Below are 24,419 nucleotides of genomic sequence, written 5' to 3' on the forward strand. Positions count from 1 at the left end.
TACATGAGTGAGGTATTTATCATTCCATAATTGTGTCAAAGCTCCCATTGTAGGCCTCTAGCCACTTCCACGCCACTCTTTACTAAGCAATCCTTTTAGGGATCTGGGTGGCTCAGTCAGTTAAGCATCTGTCTTGGGCTCAGGCTGTGATCCCAGAGTTCTGGGATCAAGCTCCACATCAGACTCCCTGCTCAGTGGGGACTCTGCTTCTCCCTCTCCCTCTGCTTGTGCTATCAAATAAATAAATAAAACCTTTTAAAAATAAAGTGATCCTTTTAAAATACATTAGGAGGGGCAGTGGGTGGCTCAGTCAGTTGGGCATCTGCCTTTGGCTCAGGTCATGATCCTGGAGTCCCAGGATCAAGCCCACATCGGGCTCCCTGCTCAGCAGAGATCTTACTTTACCCTCCTTCTCTGCTCCCCTTCCACCCCCGCCCCCCACCTCTGCTCATGCTCTCACTCTTGCTCACCCTCTCTCTCTCAAATAAATAAAATCTTTTAAAATAATAAAATAAAATAAAATACATTAGGCTTCCCAATGCTACAGGATAGCACTTTGAATTCTAAGCCAAACATCCAAGAACCTTTTTTTTTTTTTTTTAAGATTTTATTTATTTATTCATGATAGTCACAGAGAGAGAGAGAGAGAGAGGCAGAGACACAGGCAGAGGGAGAAGCAGGCTCCATGCAGGGAGCCCGATGTGGGATTCAATCCCGGGTCTCCAGGATCGCGCCCTGGGCCAAAGGCAGGCGCCAAACCGCTGCGCCACCCAGGGATCCCCATCCAAGAACCCTTCTAATCTAGTCCAAAGTACCGGTCTTGGGTTGGAGTCCCTAGAAATAGACCGAAATTGAGAGACTGGGGCAGGGATTCTTGTACAAGTTATTCTTGAGATAGTTTTAGCAGAAGAGGAGTAAGTAGAGCAGAACTGAGCAAGGAGGAAAAGCTAAGTAGGTTGAGGGGCTCAGCTCCCACAGGATTCTCTGGAGCATAAATCATACCACATGTTGGTTTTGCTTTGAAGCAAGAGGCCTGACTTTCTATATCTCTTTATCTGTCAATCATTGGCTGTAGAAGTGAGTGAGAAAAACCCACCTGGGTAAGACAGCTGCCTTGGCCAAGGCTAATACTCTGAAGAAGGCGACAGCTAGAAGGGATTAGCAGACAACAGCTGGGGGAGAGATATATCAGCTAGTATAAGGGGTTGAGGTGGAGACCAAGAACATCACCTACTATGCTACTTTCCCCTAACATTCCAAACAATTCCAAATAATTCCATCCCCTGACAAACACATCCTACTCACAGCCATAATATGTCTCAGAAAACAAGGCTTTATATTTTCATACTGCTCTGCTTTTGCTTATGGCTTAATAATAATATGAATAAGAATAACAGTAGTAATAGCAATTTTCATTCTGTGAATGTCCACTGTGTTAAATCCTTCAGCAAGTTCAAGTAATCTTGAATCTCAAAATCAGAGTAAGCAATGGAGCCAATTCCAAATCAAATCAATCAAATCAATCACACCAAAAATCTGTGTTCTTAACCATTATGCATATAATGCCTTTCTATATGTGAAAAATCTTATTCCATCTAATAAAATCCAATCATTCTTAGAGCCTGGTTTGTAGTTATCCTCTCTCATCTGAGGCCTTTCCTAGCTTTCATATTTTTCCCATTCTTACTCCCAGCTTCCTGGCCCTACTGCACATAAAGCTCTTTCTTCATATAATTTGGCACTTATCACCTGACATTGCCTATTCTTTTATATATTTATCTCATCCAGATTTTCAACTTGTTGAGTATGGGAACAATGTCTTCTACAATCTCCAACATCTAACATAACACATGCTTAACATTTGATGAATAATGAAATTCCTCAAGAAACATTATTTGATTCTAGATTCACTGTGGCACTTTCTGCACATTTCACACACATTACTGTGATGAAAAGCTTCATAGTGACTACAGAAAAGAAAAATAAGATCTATTTCTAGGCAATATTGTATTTTCAGAATGTTTATGTTTTTTACACTTCTATTTTCAAGTCTTACAAATGTACACACTAGGGCGTCTGGGTGGCTCAGTGAGTTGAACATCTGACTCTTGATTTCAGCTGAGGTCATGATCTCTGGGTCGTGGAATTGAGCCCCAAGTCTGGCTCTGTGCTCAGCTGGGAATCTGTTAGAGATTCTTTCTCTCCTCTCCCTCAGCCCCTCCCCCATTGCTCTACCAAGTAAATAAATAAATCTTTAAGAAATAAGCAAATTAAATGGTAAAGATTTTCAAATCATTGGCTCAAATTCAACTCAACTAGGAAGTGATTAGTAAAAACAGCCATTTGAATGATATTATGTACTCTTTATGGCACTATAATTCTTTAATTTAGTATAGAGAATATATCAGTTAAGAAACATGTATAAATTACCTTAACAGGTTACTCTACTGTAAGACAAGAAACTGAAACTTAAGCTCTATTTTGTGAATATTAAACTGTCAAAATTTTAAATTCTTGTATGCACATAAAATTATGTTTTGCAAGTGAAACAAGAATTTACCAAATTTGAAAGGTGCTTTCCCTGATTAAAACATAAGGTAATAGAGGGGCACCTGGGTGGTTGGTTAAGCATCTGCCTTTGGCTCAGGTCATGATTCCCCGGTCCTGAGACTGAGCCCCGTACTGGGCTCCCCGTTCAGCGGGGAGTCTGCTCTTCCCCCTGCCCCTTCTCCTGCTTGTGCTCTCTCTTGCTCACTCTCAGATAAATAAATAAAATCTTATTTAAAAATCATAAGGTACTAGAGTTCATAACTTTTTTTTAATTTTTATTTATTTATTTATTTATAAGCGCCAAACCGCTGCACCACCCAGGGATCCCCGAGTTCATAACTTTTTACAACACTATGCTATGATGCATATATATGTGGAATAAAAGCAGTAGGAAATAAGTTATAATCATATATATTAAATTCAGGATGGTTATTTGGTGAGGTGAAATGGGGAAGAGGAAGAAAGGAGTAACTGAGAAAGGGCATAAATGGAACTTCAAATGTATTAGTAATGCTGTTCTTCACCTAGTTGGTAGTATATGCTCATTCACTATATTACCCTTTAAGGAGTTTTTGTATGCCTAAACAGTCTATAACTTTTTTAGATCCCCTATAAAGGAAGGGGATCCCTGGGCGGCTCAGCAGTTTGGTGTCTGCTGTCAGCCCAGGGCGAGATCCTGGAGTCCCAGGATCGAGTCCCACATCGGGCTCCCTGCATGGAGCCTGCTTCTCCTCTGTCTGTGTCTCTGCCTGTGTGTGTGTGTGTGTGTGTGTGTGTCATGAGTAAATAAATAAAATCTTAAAAAAAAAAAAGAACTGTAAAGGAAAATGAAACTACATACAGTACTAGACTAATAATTGTCTTGTGTGAAGGATTTTTCCCCTTCACAAAATTTGAGTTAGAGACCACTGAGTCTAATTTGTTACCAGGAAATAAATAGAAAATCTCAGCTCTCAGAAATAGAATAAACAATTCTTTTTTTAATTTTTTTTTATTATTTATTTATGATAGTCACACAGAGAGAGAGAGAGAGGCAGAGACATAGGCAGAGGGAGAAGCAGGCTCCATGCACCGGAAGCCTGACGTGGGATTCGATCCCGGGTCTCTAGGATCGCGCCCTGGGCCAAAGGCAGGCGCTAAACCGCTGCGCCACCCAGGGATCCCAGAATAAACAATTCTGATTCTGGCCAAGACAAACAGAAAATTATTGAAAGTCACTTGAACCTAGATGCAAAAATGCCAATTTATAAGCTTCCCAAAAAGTGCCCAGAGCCACTTATTAAATTTAGCTTTTATCCTGTGTATCTCCAAGAAATGTTTCTATATTCTGATCCCATTTCTCAAAATTATTTCCAGAATCACAATAATTAAATAAACCTCTAACAGTAAATTTTCTGGATAATTAAATGTCAAAATTATTCCAAAAAAAATATCTTAAAGCTCTGAAACATAAGAAAATATTTAAAAGCAACTTGTACAGTGACACTCATACTAGGTAAATAAACAATGGGACCATGAGGAACATCTACTCGTCTTAATAATCACCTTTTTAAAAAACACAAAAAGAAGGCACCTGTTCTAAGTAGCTTTCTAGGGGCGCCTGGGTGGCTCAGTTGGTTAAGTGTGTCTTCGGCTCAGGTCATGGTCCCAGGGTCCTGGTATTGAGCCTCACATTGGGCTTCCTACTTGGCAGAGTCTGCTTCTCCTTCTCCTCCCTGACTGTGCTGTCACTATCTCTGTCTCTCTCAGATAAATGAATAAAATCTTTAAAAAAAAAAATTGCTGGGGCAGCCCGGGTGACTCAGTGGTTTAGCACTGCCTTCAGCCTGGAGACCAGAGATCGAGTCCCACATCAGGCTCCCTGCATGGAGCCTGCTTATTATCTCTCTTCTCTGTGTCTCTGTCTCTTTCTGCCTCTCTCTGTGTGTCTCTCATGAATAAATAAATAAAATCTTTAAAAAAAAATTGCCTAAAAGTAGCTTTCTACAATTTCTTCAATGCAATTTAAGCAATGTAGTTGGAATAGCTCCCACGTAACTGAGTTGAATATTCCCTGAGAATATGCTTGACATCACTTAAAATGGTAGTTTTATTGACATTCTTAGACACTGGTTTTACTGTGACATTTGCAAGATTAGGGAACATGTGACATTCATCTCCTTAGAAGTATTCTCACAAACTGAACTAAACATATACCACTTGGAGTATACTACCTATAATTTGCTATCTGGTACCTGAGTGGATTTCTCAATCCATTGCATTCTTTAACACACCTCTCAAAGTTTCAAGAATCCTTCACACACTATGAAGTACAAGTAATAGGTACTGGAAACATTACGGCCCTGGAGGAGACCTGGGTCTGAGCTGTGACTCTGTGATCCCCTGATTGTGTCAAAAAATCTCCGATCACTAGTCTCCTTACCCATAAAAAAAGGACACACATGACCTACCTTTCAGGGCTGATGTGAGAATTTTGGACAAATCCATTGGGCAACAAAAGGCAATACAGTCCTTATTAAAACTATTGTTTGAGGGCTCAGGCATTTAACATCATGACTTAGACAATGCTTAGGAATTGCCTAAGGTCACTCCACTACTAATTTATTATTAATTTATAGTGCAATTCTGGGACATCACAGCCCCTCTGGAACCAAGTTTTTTCTCCATAAAATGAGGCCACTTCCTACATTAACATTTTAGGATCCTACTTGCATGGGGAGGGCACTTAGGCACCACCTCTCAATCACTCTTAATGTAATTTTCTGTTTCACACACGCAGAAAAAAATGTAAACAAATCAATGTTTTATAACACATACATTGGAAGGTAATATACAATATACCTTTTAGTAGCTGTACACAAATTAACCTGGTTGACATTCTAGAGAGGGCTACATGATTTGCGAAGTATAGAATAAAGTTAGTGAAATCTAGAGTATAACAACAACAAAACTCAAAAAATTAAAAAATTGTCTCGTATGTTTATAACTGTCTCTACCACTGAATTTTAAGTGCTTAAGAGTGAGAGAGCCTTGGCTCAGCTGCTCCTTTGCTTCCAGCTGTGGTGCATTGCTAGATAAAGCAGGTACTTCATAAATCATTCAAAAACTGAGGAGATAATGTGCCAGGATATGTGCAGGCACTAAAGATAAACGTTTGTTCAAGGACTGAATGAACAATCAGAGGTTATTTATAACCTGGATGTAACATAAATATTTTATGGCTTCAGTGGATTTAAGAGCAAATGAATTTGAAAGCAAATGTGAAACCATATTTCTGCATGTTGTTTGCTGTTTCTTTAACAGGGATCCCCAACTAATCATAAGCTGATAAGTTTCTAGCTAAATAGGAAAAAATAAAGATTTCTTTTACTCATACAAGGACCATCCCCCAACCCTTTTCCCAGCAACTTAAAAAAAAAAATCCTGATAACAAAGAGAGGAAATGCTTTAAAGATAAGTACAATACATCAGAAGCAAGACCACAGTAACTTAACACTTTCCAACCCAACCAGTAACTGCACTATCACTGCCTACTTTAGTAACCTAGTAAACTCCAAGACTTTGGGGAAATCAAAAGTAGTTTCTCAATGGGAAAAGGCCACGGACCTTTGTTCCAGCAGGTGTGACCTACACCTCTTCACTAATCTAAATAATTCCAATGCTTTAAGTCTCTGATTGCACTGGTCACTCAGAAGACAAAGCTAAACAATCCAGTCTTCTATCAGTCAAATTCCTTTTATAAAGTCAATTCTGAATGCTACTTTTATCCTTAGAAATACTCAAGAGGGGATCCCTGGGTGGTGCAGCAGTTTGGCGCCTGCCTTTGGCCCAGGGCACAATCCTGGAGACCTGGGATCGAGTCCCACGTCGGGCTCCTGGTGCATGGAGCCTGCTTCTCCCTCTGCCTATGTCTCTGCCTCTCTCTCTGTGTGTGTGTGTGTGTGTGTGTGTGTGTGTGTGTGTGTGTGTGACTATCATAAATAAATTAAAAAAAAATTTTTTAAATCCTTTCTTTAAAAAAAAAAAAAAGAAATACTCAAGAGTTCTATAAATCTAATTTAAGGAACCATTATATAAAAAAAGGAAAATCATTTAATAAAGTATTATTGTAGGTTGTTTTGTGAAAAGCAATCAAAACTCCAAGTGAGGGATGCCTGGGTGGCTCACTTGGTTGAGCCTCTGCCTTTGGCTCTGGTCGTGATCTCGGGGTGCTGGGATCGAGCCCCACATAGGGCTCCTTGCTCAGTAGGGAGCCTTCTTTTCCCTCTCCCTGCTTGTGCGTGCTCTCTCTCTCTCTCTGTCAGATAAATGAATAGGATCTTTAAAAACAAAACAAAACCCTAAGTGAAAACAATTGTCGACACTGAGTAATGCTCTAAAAAGGAAATCTTCCTTACTACTCTTGGGGTTTTTTAACCTTGACCTCAAAAAACTGGGGATCACCTTATATAACTCAACACCCAAAAAACAGGTAATGCAATTTAAAAATGGGCAGACGACATGCAGACATTTCTCCAAAAAAGACATACAGATGGCCAACAGACATATGAAAAGGTGCTCAACACCATTCATCATTGGGGAAATACATATCAAAACTACAAAGAGATATCACTTCACACCTGTCAGAATGGCTAAAATCAATAACACAAGAAACAAGTGTTGGTGAGGATGTGGAGAAATGAACCCTTGTGCACTGTTAATGGGAGTGCAAACTGGTACAGTCACTATGGAAAAAAGTATGGAGAATCCTCAAAAAATTAAAAATAGAACTACCTTACAATACAGTAATTGCACTACTGCAAATTTACCCAAAAAATACAAAAACACTAATTCAAAGGGATACATGCACTCCTATAATTATTGCAGTATTATTTACAATGGCCAAATTATTGAAGCAGCCCAAGTGTCCATCGACAGATGAACAGATAAAGAAGGGGTGTGCGTGTGTGTGTCTAAATATGTATTTATACACATACACACATATATAATGGAATATTATTCAGCCATAAAAATAGAATGAAATCTTGCCATATGCTACATGGAGAGTATAATGATAAGTGAAAAAAGCCTATCAGAAAAAGACAAATACTGTATGATTTCACTCATATGTAGAATTTAAGAAATCAAATGAGCAAAGGAGAGAAACAAAAAAAGGGGAGAGAGATAAACCAAAAAAAGCAAACTCTTAACTACAGAGAACAAACTGATGGTTACCAGAGGGCAGGTGGGGGGGATGGGTAAAATAGATGATGGGAATTAACAAGTATTTATCCTGCACTGGGCGGCTCAGTCGATTGGCTGTCTCTTGGTTTCAGCTCAGGTCTGGTCTCAGGTCATGGGATCAAGCCCTGTGTCCAGCTCTGTGCTCAGAGCAGACTCTACTTGGGATTCTCTCTCCCTATCTATCAATCCCCACTTGCGCTCACACATATGCTCTCTCTCTCTCAATAAATAAATATATAAACAAAATCTTTTTTTTTTAAAGATTTAGTTGTTTCTTTTTAATATTTTATTTATTTATTCATGAGAGAGAGAGGCAGAGACATAGGCAGAGGGAGAAGCAGGCTTGGAACTCAATCCCAGGAACCCGGGATCATGCCCTGAGCAGAAGGGAGATGCTCAACTGCTGAAACACCCAGGCATCCCTATTTAGTTATTTGAGAGAGAAACAGAAAAAGGCACAAGCAGGGGGAGGGGGTAGAGGGAAAGAGAGAAACAGACTCCTTGCTGAGCAGGGAGTCTGGACCCTGAGATCAGGACATGAACTGAAAGCAGATGCATAACTGACTAAGCCACCTAGTCCCCCCCTAAATAAACAAAATCTTAAAAAAACAAAAGAGTACATTTATTATGAGCACTGAATAGTGTATAGACCTATTGAGGTACTCTACTGTACATCTGAAACGAATATAACTGTATGTTAACTATACTCAAATCTAAATAAAAAACTTAGTTAAAGGGGCACCTGGGTGGCTCAGGGGTTGAGCATCTGCTTCGGATCAGGGCATGATCCCAGGTCTGGGGATCGAGTCCCACATTGGGCTCCCTGTGAGGAGCCTGCTTCTTCCTCTCCCTATGTCTCTGCCTCTCTGTGTGTCTCTCATGAATAAATAAACAAAATCTAAAAAATAAAAAAAATTAAAAAACTCAGTTTAAAAAAATAAAAACTGGAGGTCATCATCAAGAGAAGTGTTAAGGAAGTGTATTTTTTTAAGGAAGTGTATTGTTACCAAACATACCAAGTATCTCTTGATACTTTTCTGATTACCTTAAATGAAACCAAGTGGAAGATACTGATACTGTTACAGTCATGTATGTTAGCCAATTTGATATTTGTGGGTCATATTAAAGGACATCAGCATCAGAAGTTAATATTTAGCAAGCAAAATACATTCTCTGACCTTTCTGTAGTGTGTGGATTATACCAAAGCATAGAAATTGATTTTAGAAGCTACAACTTGATGACAAACTCTTTTAAAACTAAACAAAAAAAGCATGCTGCTGAAACCAGCAATGATCATGTTCAACTCTGAATGGAAGTCCTAGAAATGGTTTCCAGCTCTGAGCCCAGAGACACCAAGGCTATGCATCACTGTGCACCTTTATAATTAAAGCGTCTTTTAATTTCATGCAGATCTGAAGTCCAAAGGTCAAAGGGGAAATATAATCTGTTCTGCTGTCATACATTTCCGGAACATCAGCTAGCTCACATCTGACCAGTATAGCTTAAGAGCCACATTGTTTCATATGGTATTTTTCATAAATTAGGGGAGCCAGATTAGTGGGAGAAGAATTATAACCTTCTTCAAGAAACATCCTTTAGCTCAGTTGATGCTCAGGCAGGAATCCTCTGAGCTCCATCGTAAGAAAATTAAAAGTAAGCATCTGTACCCAGGCTCCCTCTCCAGAAAGGCATACCTCCAGGCCAACACAACTGTCAGCGGGTGGCAGGTTGCCCTGCCTCCTGCACCTCCTCAATGGCAGCCCACACCATCTGCACTGCTAAGCATTTCCAGTCAATTCTGTCCATGCATTGTTAATGTCCCCTGAGGCAGCCTCCAGACTGCTGGCCTGGGCTATCCAAGTTATCCTCCAAGATGCCAATTATTGTTTTGGTTAGTGCTTGATTACTAAGTTGCATAGGTTTTGAGTGGTCTGTTCTACTGCTATTTTCCCATGAACCCCATTATTTGGGGATTTTTCAGGAACACATGGTGACCAAAATTCTTGTTTTAGTACTAATTCTACTTTTCATAGCTATTGATCATAAGTAATAACTTTCATCATTTCATAACTACTATTTTTAAGCATTCCATTTATGAAAAGTATATATGCTCTATTACATAGATCTTCAGGGACATATAGTTTTAATTATTAAATTTGAACACTGGAGTTTTGTTTTTTTTTTAAGTAAAAGAATCAATCTTTTATCTTTGCTCCTAAGTACCATAAATGTTACAACACTCAAAGCCTAGGGGTAGGTCACAAAGTCTTTAAGAATATGAAGTAGTTAATGGGACAACTGGCTGGCTCAGTCTGTAGAGCATGGGACTCGATCTCAGGGTCACACGTTCAAGCCCCATACTGGGCACAGAGCTTACTTAAAAAATAAATATATACATATATATAGGACCCACAGTCCTTCTACTGACACATCACTGGTACCACATGCCAAAACACTGAGAATATCTATATGTGTTCTGTCCCCACTGCCAACCTGTTGTGACCTTCTCTGCCCATCCTGGTACAGACCACTCAGTTCTTGTGTAGCAGTTTTATTCCTCTACCATCTTTCTTGAGAGCTATTAAAGAAAAACTTATAGTATCTTTTAAGAGTATAGATAGGGATAGTCTAACATTTTCACTTAGCCAACCAAGTAAAACAGGCTAGAGCAGCTGCCTTTGAACTAAAAGCACAGGAGCCTCAGACAGACAAGACTTTCCAGACAGTTAGGATGGGTTGAGGGGAAGGGCTTACACATTATCAACTGCCACTGTACTCCCTCCTACAACTGATCTGAGAATTATGGTGACCTGCTAGTTCCCCTTCCCCTACTGCTTACAACTCCATTTCTCCCACTCTACTTCCTGAGTCTTACAATTATGCATTTCCTCAGGGTGTGAAGTAACTTCTGCATCAGCAAACAAAGGAATAATAACTAACTTAAGTTGTACTTTATTTCATTCAGGTAAGAAACTCCTGGCACAGCTACCAGCCTCACCATCTACCCATCTAGTAATCTGAATTCAGAAGTGAAACACCTTTCCAGTCTGGGCCTCACAGAATGACTCCCAACAAAAAAGGGTGGTGAGAAGAAGGGCCTTTCTGCCATCAGTGGGGTAGTGGCCAGAGAATACACTATAACATTTACAAGTGCACCCATGGTGTGGGCTTTAAGAATCATGTCCTTCAGGCACTCAAAAAAAAAAAAAAAATCTAGAAATTTGCCTAACGAAGATGGAACTCCAGATATGCACATTGACATCAGGCTCAACAAAGCTGTGTGAGTCAAAGGAATGAGATATGTCCCAGAGCACACCCATGTGTGGTTGTCCAGAAAACGTAATGGGGATGAAGATGCACCAAACAAGCTTAATACATTGTTTATCTATGTACCTGTTACCACTTACAAAAATCTACAGCCAATATGGAGGAGAACTAACCAATGATTGTCAAAGTCATAAATTCGAGAAAAAAAAAGAGGTAAAATGAGTAAAAGTGTTTATGTAACATTTATTTGAGCAGAAAAATGGCACTGAGCTTTTTCTTGCAGAAATTATGATTGATTTTGCCTATTTGACTTCATGATGAGAACTCGCTTTGCCAGTTAGGTTATGTGACAAATATTGTTCAGAGAAAACATAGTTTTAAGGTTTCAATACAAATATACAATAATAAAATACACATAAGAAAACTAAGGAAATTGGGGATCCCTGGGTGGCTCGGCTATTTGGCGCCTGCCTTCCGCCCAGGGCGTGATCCTTGGAGCCCCAGGATGGAGTCCCGCATCAGGCTCCCTGCATGGAGCCTGCTTCTCCCTCTGCCTGTGTCTCTGCCTCTCTCTCTCTCCCTCTGTGTGTCTCTCAAGAATAAATAAAATCTTAAAAAAAAAAAAAACCTAAGGAAATTAAATCTTTGTTAACTATCTAAATTTACTCTGAAATATTCCAGATGTTAACTTAAAGGAACAAGATGATATCTAGTAGAGTATGATTTTTGTTCTTCTAGGGGCTACAAACAAAAAGTCTGAATACCTCTGGGGTGGAGACTTGGAAGTATTAATTTATCAGTTAAAATTATTCTGACCTCTGCTTCCCCTCCCTTCAGCCTTCCCTTGTAACAGAGACTGCTTTCATTTCTACAAAAGGAAGTTCAAAAGGAAATGACACAAAATATAAAAGACTGAAGATTATTAAGAAGAAATTCTTTTTTTATTTTTCCATAAGTTTGAAGGCAATGTTTAGGTTATTCCAACATTATTCTGAAATCATATTTTGTTTGAAGGTACCTTGAGAAATCTTTCTAAAAGGCATTAAGCTGATTTGCTGTGAATATTTTTCTAGAAGTAACTTTCTCTGATGTTAAGAATTTTGCCTAATCATCAAACCACATGCTGATTTTTACTGGAACTCTATTTAAAGTGTCAAAGAATTCTGTGCGCACATTTTCTTCAAAAGGCACTCATTAAGAAGAAAGTTATAGTAGAAGACTCTGGTGAATTAGGGTTTTTATGATAATTTCTTCTATTGAATAGCTCAGAGGAAGCTCTGCCAAAGACAGAGAAAGTGATCTAAAGTCCCCCCCTGGCCAAAATATAGGGTTTTTCTTGATCAACTTTGTTTTGTTTGTTGTATTTATTTACAAAAATATGTTACATAGGAAATACACAGAAAGAAATACTAACTTAATTATTGCTACCTCCAAAAGTTGCATGGCAAAATTTATTCCTCAAACAACTCTCCACTGGCTTATAAAAGCTCTGATTTCGCCCAACCAGGCACTATTAAACACAGATATAGAGCATTCTCCAAGTTTTCACAGAATATTTCAGGAGAGATGCACAGAAAACTAGTGACACTGGTTGTCCTGATGTGGCTGGGGTGGAAAGAAGACTTTTACCATCTACCTTTTTGGCATCTTTTGAGTTTTGGACCATGAGAATGTATAATGTATTTTTATTTACAATTTAAGAATTCATTTATTCTAAATTCTCAAGTACTTTTTTATGTTAAGATGCAAAGAAAAATTCACAGTTCTAGCTGTAAACACTTGAGGACATGGCAAAAATCTAAGAAAATAAATTAGCTTAGCTGCTACTGAAATAGCACATACCATTAATTTTTTAATGCTGTTTTTCCATTATCATGCAAAGCCTACCGCAATCCAAAATACCTTCTACCCTTGCCTCCTCTCACCACCCTTAATCTATCCCGAACCCTGCAGCCAAAGTAAACCTTTTCAACTAAAAGTCAGATCGGATCACTCCTCTTTCAAAATCTTCTAAGAACATCCTTTTCAACTAAGATTAAAAGCCAAAGGGTGCCTGGGTGGCTTAGCAGGTTAAGTATGTGCCTTTGGCTCAGGTCATGATTTCAGAGTCCTGGGATGGAGCCCCTCATTCGGCTCCCGGCTCAGCGCAGAGTCTTCTTCCCTCTCCTGCCTCCTGCCCACCCCCGACCCCGTCAAATAAATAAAATCTCTAAACAACAACAACATCAGAAACAGCCAACTTCCAAACCTACCCTAAAAGTGTTTTAAAATCAGGTCTCTTGGGGCACCTCGGTGGATCAGTTGGTTGAGTGTCTGCCTTAGGCTCAAGTCATGATCTCAGGGTCCTAGGATAAAGCCCCACATCCGGCTTCCTGCTCAACGGGGAGTCTGCTACTCCCTCTCCTCCCAGCTTGTGCTTTGTCACTATCTGTCTCGCTCTCTCTCAAATAAATAAAATCTTTTTAAAAAATAAAAATAATAAAATAGAATCAGGTCTGATGAAGAGAATTCAGGGTTTTTTTTTAGATTTTATTTATTTATTCATGAGAGACACACACAGAGAGAGGCAGAGACACAGGCACCCATAGCCAACCATTTCTTAAATGTGTACTACTGGTCACATGATGTATCATATAAGGAGAGTGAATGAGTTGAGAAATGAGTGGTAAGACTTATTACTCCTTTGGTCATATTATGTTTTTTGCCTTTTTAGAGAAACCACTTACTGAGTGCAAGAATGGTGGCTTTGCATGTTTAATCCTCATGACAACTCAGTGAGATATGTACTATTATCCCTACTTTACATATAAGCAAACCAAGAGAGGTCAAGGATTTGTCCAAGATCAAATAACTCCTGAGTAGCAGGACTGGAAATCAGTGGTACAGCTGTGGATCTACCAAAGTTTGGACCTTGAATGGGCATCCTATATTTTATTCTTTGATATAGGTTTATTATTCAAAGTTGTAAGGAAATCACATTTTTAAATACCATATAATAACTTAAATTCACCAAAAGAGCTTCTTTTGTATAAGAATTCTTTCTTTAAAAGATTTTATTTATTTATTCATGAGAGACAAAGAGTACGAGAGAGAGAGAGGCAGAGACACAAGCAGAGGGAGAAGCAGGCTCCACGCAGGGAGCCCGACGTGGGACTCGATCCCGGGACTCCAGGATCACACCCCAGGCTGCAGGTAACGCTAAACCGCTGAACCACCCCGGCTGCCGCAGAATTCAGTTCTTGGAGAGAATCGGGTCTCTTTACCATTCCCAAATACTTCTGTGATTCCTTTGAAATGACAAAATAATATATAAACATGTTTCTCAAGCACTAGTTGTGTGTGCAGTACTGTGGTTTAAAAAAATTATTTTCTTGGGTGCCTGAGTGGTTCAGTCAGTTAACATCCAACACTTGATTTCAGCTCAGGTCATGATCCCAGGGTCATGAGATCAAGTCCCCCATGGGGTTCCCTTGTCAGTGCACAGTCTGTCTACTTGAGATTCTCTTCCTCTATCTTGGCCTCTGCCCCTACCCACACCCCCTAACTTGTGCCTGCTTGCTCTCGCGCTCTCAAAAAAAAAAAAAAAAAAAAAAATTTCCTTGAAGAAATACAGACTGTCTTTCAGGGGTAATCTAATTCCTAACACAAACCAAAAAAACTGCCCACAGTTTACTTAAAATAAATAGAAGTATAAAATGCCATGGAAACATAAGAAGACAGAGAAAGATAACAAATATAGCTCAGTGATTACAGAATAAAGCCTTTTTTAATTAAAAAAAAAAAGACTAACTTTTACTTATGCTTCAAATAATTTTAACAAGGTATTTTTAATTTTCCACACCTCTCCTCAACAGCATGGTTACAATGTTATTCCGTGAGGCACCACAGGGAGTGTCTCACTGGTTACAAAACCTGGGCTTCTCCTTTCCCACTGAGGCTACCTGTAGGGAAAGGGAGCTTTAGAAACATGTTAAAACTACTCTGGAGAAGGAGCTCAGTGGATTTCAGTCAGCTGCGGTATTCATTATGACTCTGCACTCATTTGATTCATTTTATTGTTACCTTCTGTTTTAATCAGGAGTCCATCTCTTTTTCCTGCATGATAGAAACTATGTCTGCACAGGGAAAAAGTTCAAATACTGGCTGACAAACCAAAGCTAATGTATCATTTCAAATGTGATTAACAGCAGGCAGATAATAAGAGAAAATTTGGGATATGAGCCCTAGCATGGAAGGATTTACAAAATGGATTTTTAAATCTTATTGTTTCAAGAACCATTTACAGTGTGCCTGACTTGACACAGATGCATTTCCTTAAAAACATACTTAAAATTATTTTTTGCAACTCACAATTTCCTTACCTAGATAATTTCAAAAACCCTCATATTCAACTAGGATTGACCTTTCAATTGACAACAACTATCAAATTAACTTCTAGCTATTTGATATGGAGAAAGAGAAATAAATTCAGATGTTCAAGGACGTCCCTCTAGAAAATGTGCAGAAGTAGTTAGTAGCAGGCTTCAGTGTTCTCTAAAACAGACAATTTATTAAAGGAGTTATAGCAGTGACATGTTAACTAACGCAATTACCTTCTTCTGGAGTCTCGATCTAGGACTTCTACCTCAGAGACCATTTCTCAGACAGCCAGACAAATTTCTCTTATATGAAATTTTAAGATGCTAGCAGTGATAAATGGATTCAATGTATTTTTTTAAGATTTTTATTTATTTATTTATTCATAAGATACACAGAGAGGCAGAGACATACGCAGAAGGAGAAGTGGGCTCCCCACAGATAGCCTGATGCAGGACTCAATCCCAGGACCCCAGGATCACACCCTGAGCTGAAGGCAGATGCTCAACCACTGAGCCACCCAGGCGTCCCTCAATTCATTTTTTTTTTGTATTTTTAAGAAAGTATGTCTCTTTCTAAAACCATGTAACTAGCCACAAAATGGTTCTATATGAAGCTTACAATTAATGAATTTATGAAATTCAAACTACACAGTAATTAAATCTCCTAACGAGTGGGGAAAAATCCAACTTTCTCATTCAGTTCCTTCCTCCAACCTAGAATGAAGGTTCATCTCAAATCAATGTTCCAAACTATACAATAATTAAATGCCTGACTTTAACTCCAGAAGTTCAATTAGAATAATATAACAGCTGATAGTAATTTAAGATTGGCTTACATCAAAAGGATTACATTTCTACCTTGGGTTAATTCAATCATGCAAGCTTTGATGTAAGATTTTTTTTTTTTTTAATCTTAGGTATAAAACCATAGCATTGAGCAGCCCAGGTGACTCAGCGGTTTAGCGCCACCTTCAGCCCAGGGCCTGATCCCGGAGACCAGGGATCGAGTCCCGCATCAGGCTCCCTGCAAGAAACCTGCTTCTCCCTCTGCCTCTGCCTCTGCCTCTGACTCTGTGTGTGTGTGTGTGTGTGTGTGTGTGTGTGTGTGTGTGTGTGTGTGTGTGTGTCTCATGAATAAATAAATTAAAAATCTTAAAAAAAATTAAAACCATAGCATTCTATAGGACCCAACGCCAGTTGGTTGCAGTTCTATTTTTTTTTTAAGATTTTATTTACTTATTCATGAGAGACATAAAAAGAGAGGCAGAGACATATGCAGAGAGAGAAGCAGACTCCCTGCAGGGAACCCTATGCAGGACTCTATCCCAGGACCCCTGAGCCGAAGGCAGATGCTCAACCACTGAGCCACCCAGGTGCCCCCTCATTAGTTTCTTAAAAACACAAATCACTTGGTTACATAAACCAATGAGAAGTTAAAAACTTCAAAGGGAAAAATCTACAAAAGCACTACATTTCAGTTCGTAATTTATTCCTCCATTCCCCCCAAAAGCCATTATCTAGGTTATTGACAGGATACTATTATTAATTAAAATATCATACTGAAAAACCTTAATATCATTGACACTGTAGCATGTATCCACATGCAAACAAAAGCTTTTTTTTTAAGATTTTATTTATTTATTTGACAGAGAGCACAAGCACAGGGAGCAGCAGGAGAGGGAGAAGCAGGTTCCCTGCTGAGCAGGAAGCACAACATGGGGCTTAATCTCAAAACCCTGGAGTCATGTCCTGAGCTCAAGGCAGGTGCTTAACCAACTGAGCCACCCAGGCACCCCTAAACAAAAGCTTTTAAGTGTGAAATCTGTAATAGACTCTGACAGAGGCTATACACTCAACTTCTGACTTAAAGAGTGTCAATTTAGCACATTATTTAAATTCACTTTTAAGGGGCGCCTATGTGGCTCAGATGGTTAAGCATCTGCCTTGGCTCAGGTCATGATCTCCATCCTGGGATCCAGCCCCATGTTGAGACCCACATCAGGTTTCTGGCTCAGCAGGGAGACTGCTTCTCCCTCTCCTTCTGCCTTTTCCACCCTGCTCGAACTTGCTCTCTGTGTCAAATAAATAAAATCTTTTTTTTTTTTTAATTCATTTTTAAGATTGTTTTAACTGAAAAACACCTGGCTGGCTCAGTTGGAAGAGCACATGGCTCTTGATCTCAGGTTTGTGTGTTCGAGCCCCACATTCAGTTTAGATTGCTTAAGTAAATAAATACATAAACTTTCAAGGAAAAAAAAAAAAAAAGATGGGGCTCCTGGGTGGCTCAGTCTGTTAAGCATCCAACTCCTGATTTCAGCTCAGGTCATGATCTCAGGTTCTGCGATGGGCATGGAGCCTACTTAAGATTCTCTCTCCCTCTCCTTTTGCCCATTCCTCCCTCGTCCCTTAAAAAGATGATTTTAACTGAGTTAAGAAGTTTGTTGTTTTTCTTCTTTTAAAGATTTTATTTATTTATTCATGAGAGACAGAGAGACAGAGGCAGAGACTCAGGCAGAGGGAGAAGCAGGCTCCATGCAGGGAGCCTGATGTGGGACTCAATCCCTGGACTCCAGGATCACGCCCCGGGCCAAAGGCAGGCACTAAACCTCTGAGCCACCCAGAGATCCCAAGTTTGTGCTTCCATATTTTAGTATACATTTTACAAGGATGACTTCATGAGCTCTGACCTATAGAACTTAGAATAAAACTAAACTGCAGCTACAAATAAATGGAGCCGGAAATCAGAACACATTTTACTTTCGGACTTTAAATCCAAAATATAAATTATGGTTCTTAAAAAGTTCTGGAAAGCTTTGGAACAAACAATAATAAAAAATAAATTTCCTCATAAGCAGCTTAAGATTCCTCCAAAGTACTGAAACAAAAGACAGCTTTGAGTGCAATCTCAGGCTAGTTCAATACAAATAAACACATTTATTAATGCCTGGAATGAAACCATCTCAGTCACTCTACCTGAATGCAACAATGCATTTGCAAAGCTGTTCTGAACTACTCCAAACTAAACCACGTTGACAAGGAGGCGGTATAACATATAGAGTTGTCAAATCGCTGTTGCATACCTAAAACTAAAGTAACACTCTGTTAACTGTACTTCATTGTAAGAAAAGGAGATCTTGTATGAAGTAAGCATGTTATGTGAAATATATTTCATATTGGTCCCCAAATTAAAAAAAAAAAAAAAGAAGAAGAAGAAAGTTACAGCTCATTATCAGTATGTATCCTGCAAGAACAGTATCAAGGGATGTCAACACAGACAAATGAAGACACAAACATCACAGACTTCAGAAAGCCTACTTTCACGACCTTGCGTATTAAGTGAGGTTGTTACGAAGTTAGAGGAGTTAAGATACAGATAAAGCACTCAGCACAGCTGCTTGGCTCGTAGGGAACATTCAATAGTCCTTAGCAAGTATCCATCAGCTATCTGTTAAAACACAGTTTTCTACAACTAACCACAAATTCCTTTCTGGGCTCGACTTCTACGGACTCTAAACACAGCACTTAATGAATAAAACACACTTTTTAAACTCCCCGTCCCTGCAAACCAGAAAGGTACAACAGTTTTCAGAAACGATATTGGGATGTAACAAACACAAGTTCACATGATTAAAAGTCTGGTAAACCGGTTAGCAGTCTCGTGAGGACCAAAGTCAGCTCACTCGGGGACAGGTAAAGGTCAGAGGCGTCCCAGCCGGGAGCGGTCTGCTCCACTTACAAGGTCCCTGCCTCCCAAAGGCAGGCGCGGCCGCAGCGCAGGCAGGCGAGGACGTACCTGGTTAGACATCGCCCCGGGGGATTTCCTCCAACGGTGGAGCCGCTTCCACGTCGGCTCCAGCGACTCCCAGGCCCCCGCCCCTCCCGAGCCGCGCGGGAGCCGCTCGCCCCCCGACCTCCGCCCCCCGCCCCCGGCGCCTGGGCCCGGAGGATGCGGCCCGGGCTCCAGCTCCGCCGCCCCCGCCCCGGCCCGGCCCGGCCCGGCCCGGCCCCGGCCCCCGCGCCCGCGCCCGCGCCCGCGGCCTGGGCAGGATACTGAACACAGTCCGCTCCCAGGGCTCCAGCATGTAGAGCGCCGTGACCAGCAGATACTGGTAGTAGAACCAGGACATTTGCTTCCAGGCCCGCGCCAGCGCCATCCCCGCCACGCGCTTCCCTCGTTGAGGCGGAACGTCAGTCTGTCCGGCCGGCCTCCGGGGAGCGTCCTCCAGCCCCGGCCGCGAGGCCCGCCCTCGCCCGCGCGCGCCTATTGGCGGCTCCGGCCCGGCGCGTCACCCGTGGGCACGCCCAGCCCCGCGCGCGCCCCGGCGGTCGGCCCCGAGCCCCGCCCGCCCGACGCTCATTGGCGGGTCCGCGGCCACGCGTCGCGCCCGCCCCTGCCCGCTTGCCCCCGCCCCGGGCCGCGCCCACGCGAGCCGCAGCCCTGTCCGCGCGAGAGCGCCCCGCCCGCCCCCGCCGCCCGCCTGGCCCGGCCCTCGCCCGGCGGGGAGCTAGTCCGCCCGGGGGTGGTCGGTACCTGCAATCGGGGCCAGAAACGCTGGTCGGGGCCTCCTGGTGCCAATCTGGCACCCTACCGGGAGCGGAGTGCAGGGGCGGACGGGGCGAACGCATTAGGTTCCTTACCTCGAGCGGTTTACGGTCCAGCGGGGGCACTAACCACACGAAAGCGGGTAAAGCTGTGATGGGTGCACAGAGGGAGAATAAGGTGCTCTGACTGTGGGGAGACCAACGTCACCCAGTCAACGAGGTCAGAGAAGGCGGCTCTGAAGAAGTGATGCGCACATTGCCTCCTTCCTTCCTCCCCCATCCATCGCGCGCGCACACACACACACCCGCATGCACCAACATGCCCCTTGCACTCCTTAACCTAAAGACGAAAGAGATTACCTTAAATATGTCTATCCGCATACCTCTTTGAGTGCCTAGAGGTACCCTACAGGTCAAGTCCAGGAAAAGGACTCTGATCTGGTGGGTTCTGTAGCCAACAGGCTGCTTAAGATCTGTCTGTGGGCTGACGGTACCTCCGGAAGATGCACTTTTAGATGTCCAGGTCTTCCCACTGGCAAATAGGCCAGCTTTACGGTACTCACCTTCAGGAACGAGATAAACAGCATGTGAAATGGTAATTAAACGGACTGCTGTTTAAATGTTTAAATACCCGGGTGGCTCAGTGGTTTAGCGCCGCCTTCAGCCCAGGGAGTGATCCTGGAAACCCGGGATCGAGTCCCACATCAGGCTCCCTGCATGGAGCCTGCTTCTCCCTCTGCCTGTGTCTCTCGTGAATAAATAAAATCTTTAAAAAATAAATAAATGTTTAAATATCCTACTGCTTAAACCTTAAAACTTCCATGATTGATGCCTTTTATTTATTCATTTAGAAATATCAGCTGCTGTTTATGAGCTAAATATTGGGGATAGAAAGCCAGCTACTCTGAGATCTGCCTTCATAAAGTACCCAGTCTACTAAGGAAGAGAGACAAGTTAACTGATTACAGTGAGATCTGGTAAAGGGTATCTTTATGTTATGTGTAAGCTGCCATGAAAGCCCAGAGAAAATCAGATTGGGGTTGTCAAAGGCTTCTGGGAAATGGTACTTGAGCTTAGTCTTGAAGGAAAGGTAGAAATGACAGAATGGATGACTTTAGAGAGGAAAGAGTGAGAGGATATTCCAAGCACAGGTGCATGGAACCCTATAGGAAGGTGTGATGCTCTCAAAGGGCTGGAAGGACTTTCATGTGGCTGAAGCAAAAAGAATGTGTAGTCAGTAGCAGGAGATGGAGCTGGATAGTAAAGAGAGACCACATCCCGCAGGACCTTGTGTAAGAAACCAATGACTTTTTACCTGGACATACAAACAATGAAAGAGCCAATGGAAAAAAAGAAAAAGAAAAAAGAAAGAGCCAATGGCTTAATACGATTAAACAAGACTTGGGGGTGAGCAAGTTGCCTAGAGGATACTAAGAAGAGGATTAGGGACACCTGGGTGGCTCGGCGGTTGGGCATCTGCCTTCGGCTCAGGAGCATGATCCTGGAGTCCTGGGATCGAGTCCCACGGCAGGCTCCCTGCATGGAGCCTGCTTCTCCCCCTGCCTGTGTCCCTGCCTCTCTCTCTGTCTCTCATGAATAAATAAATAAAATAAAATAAAATAAAATAAAATAAAATAAAGAGGATTGGGTTGGAGACATTACAGAGGTAGATCCTGTAAATAGAGCATCTATAACCCACACTCACTATCTTCACCCTTGAGAGATCTAAGTACACCTGACCCCCCATTTCCGAATCTTACTGCGTTAGGCTTCTCTCTGTCCCCATTCCTCTCTGAAGTATTTCTTTTTAGATCTGTTTGGGTGTATTCAAGCTTCATTCCTTTTTCTTCAAGACCTCCAAATACCTCAGCATGTGGTGATGCTCTGTTAAGTTTATCCAGGATTGGGAGCATCACCCAGAGATACCCTTCCCTCACTGGACCAGCTCCCTAAATGCCATTCCTACCACGTGGTTCTCCCCAATGTATGTAACTCCTCAATCTCTCTGGGAATACAGCCCTACTAAGCCATTCTGCATCCCTCAACTTCCTGAGTATCTAGGGAACAAAAATTTCTTCATCTTGCTATTATTGACAACCGGCTAGAATGAGGGAAAAGAGACTGGGATCCTGGATGATGACAATATTCACAAAGAATCCAGGGGAAGACGCTTGGCTGAAAAGACATGAATTCTGTTGGGATGAGGGTGAGTCTGAGGTACCTGAGGGAGGTGGAGGTGTCCAGTGGGCAGTTGGGCCTATAGGCCTAGAACTCCAAAGAGAAGCCTGAACAGGAGCTAGAGGCATGTGAATTTTCAGTAAGCCCCTAGTAAGTATGATTGCAGATAAGGTCACCCAGGGAAAGCACACAGCATGGGAAGAACAGTACAGAATAAACCCAGCCACTCGAGATTTAGGGGATGAGAGCCCAAAGGGAGCCAATAAATGGGCTGAGAGGAGCTGAGATTTGATAACAAAGAGGAGAGACCTAGGGGAGAAGCCAAGAAAAGAAGGGACAGCCAGGAGAACAAGTGGCTCAGGGAGGACAAGCCAAAGGAGGAAGGGAAGTACCAGTTTGTTTTGTCCACTTGGGGCCCAACTGATGACTCATTCATTGTGGAATGATAAGGGGCACAAACCGGATTAGAGAGGGAACTGGGAAATCAGAAGAGAAGTGAGCTCATCAGCTTTATCTCCGCAGGAAGCTTGCCTGTGAAGAGAAAAAGATAGGATGGCAGCAAGGGCTTTTGTTTGGTTTGATTTTCAGATGGGAGAGGCGTAAGCAAGTTTATGGGCTTAAAGATACAGGTGAAGATGGTGAGCTGGGGGATCAGATCTAAAGCCTTAATAAACTGGAGCCAGTAGTTCTTTTCCTAAGAGGAGGGAAACTGAGGAGTCAGAGGGCCATGAACATGAAAGAGTAAGTTAAGGAATTCCCTACCTTACAGCTTTAGTTTTCTTAGAGAAAAAGAAAGGCCTTTTCTAAAGTATGACTTCTGTTGTGAGCAAGTTGTCGAGGTGGAGACTTTGAAAAAGAAAAAGGGGAGTGGGCAAAGCTCTCTAAAGCTTCTTAGGAATTGGCAAGCAAAAAAAATCGAATCATTTTCACCAGCAATCCACAAGGACCCCTATATAGAATTGGAGAGGATGAATGAGGAGACTCACTCCAAGGTGGAGTGTTGCTGGCCGAGTACAAAAGAGAAAGAAGCGGGATCCCTGGGTGGCGCAGCGGTTTGGCGCCTGCCTTTGGCCCAGGGCGCGATCCTGGAGACCCGGGATCGAATCCCACATCGGGCTCCCGGTGCATGGAGCCTGCTTCTCCCTCTGCCTGTGTCTCTGCCTCTCTCTCTCTCTGTAACTATCATAAATAAATAAAAATTAAAAAAAAAAAAAAAAAAAAAAAAAGAGAAAGAGAAAGAAGCGAGAAGGTTAGTGGGGAGGGGAACAACTGAAATACCTGCTATGAGAACTGGATGAGAGTTCCTCTTAGCTTCAGTAGAGTTATACCAAATCTGTAAAATTACTCCGTCCACTTAGACTTTGAATGTCACTCTTCGTCACAGCTCCCCAAGAATCTCCTCTCTCTCCATATCCCCAGCTTCCCTGTACCCTCCATATGTTCTTCCCCTATTTTTCCCTTCAAGTCCTTTTTGGAATAATAGTATAAAATTTATCAAGCTATCTTCCCTTTGCCGTTAAGTAACTCCAGCTGTGGTGATACCCTAGGCCATCACTTCCTCTCTTCCAGTACCTTTACACCTATTCTCACCCACCCCTCCAAAATACAGAGCCTGGGTTCTACCTCCACCCCCCACCAAAACCAGTTACTCAAGCTTACCAAATCTGATGCAAATTAATGATTTCTCTTCTTACCCAGCCTCTCTTTCTGTAGCATTTGATGATGCTGAACATCCCCAGCTTCTAAAACCCCTCCAGTCTTGGTTTCTACCTTACCCAGCCTTCTCGTGGGAGTTCTCACAGAGTACTCTTTGATAAACCCTATTTTCTCTCTCAACCATAAAGACTTGCTGACCTGTCTTGCTGACCATTGATGCCTGCTTCCTCGGTTGTTTCATTCCCTTAGATCCCAAATGTCACTTTAAGTCTTTATTCTAACTCCTGGCAGAAAATATCTAATTAAAACAACCATAAAGGTTATCATTAATATAATTATCTAGTCCTTTCCTTTTCAAATTTCAAAGTGCTTTCACATCATCTCATTTCCTCAGAAAGAGCAAGCACAACCCATATTTAATAATTATGGATGCTGGAATCAGAGGCCTATTCAAGTCCAAACTAATCTTCTTTCTTATCTCACTTTCTTATCGCTGTTAATGGCAAAATGTACCTTAATCTCCAGGGCAGAAACCTTGTACCAGGTTTAATTCCCTTCCCTTCTCCCCACTGCTGATTTCCGTCCCTGAGTAATATGGGATCATTCTCCCAAATATCTCAGGTTTGCCTTCTGTGGTAGGAGAT

General features: G+C 41.7%; 1 protein-coding gene across 15 annotated transcripts in view; it reads right to left on the reverse strand.

Annotated features, from left to right (window-relative positions):
- SPTSSA (serine palmitoyltransferase small subunit A) overlaps positions 1-24,419 on the reverse strand; it is a 188,191-nt gene that overhangs the window by 142,617 nt on the left and 21,155 nt on the right. For 11 of the 15 annotated variants that reach the window (XR_012036458.1, XR_012036460.1, XR_012036457.1 and 8 more), the window contains exon 1: positions 19,193-19,294. The exons of 1 other annotated variant lie outside the window; for it this stretch is intronic. Coding sequence is in view for 1 of the 14 variants with exons in the window: in XM_072838233.1 (XP_072694334.1) it covers positions 19,451-19,553 (103 nt within the window). In the remaining 13 variants the exon portion in view is untranslated. Of the gene's footprint in view, positions 1-13,293; positions 14,329-19,192; positions 19,320-19,450; positions 19,665-24,419 lie in introns of those variants that run through there. 3 more of the 15 variants (XR_012036462.1, XR_012036452.1, XM_072838233.1) reach the window with 3 other exon arrangements.

The sequence above is a fragment of the Canis lupus genome, chromosome 9 (assembly GCF_048164855.1).
Source record: "Canis lupus baileyi chromosome 9, mCanLup2.hap1, whole genome shotgun sequence".
Taxonomy (NCBI): domain Eukaryota; kingdom Metazoa; phylum Chordata; class Mammalia; order Carnivora; family Canidae; genus Canis; species Canis lupus.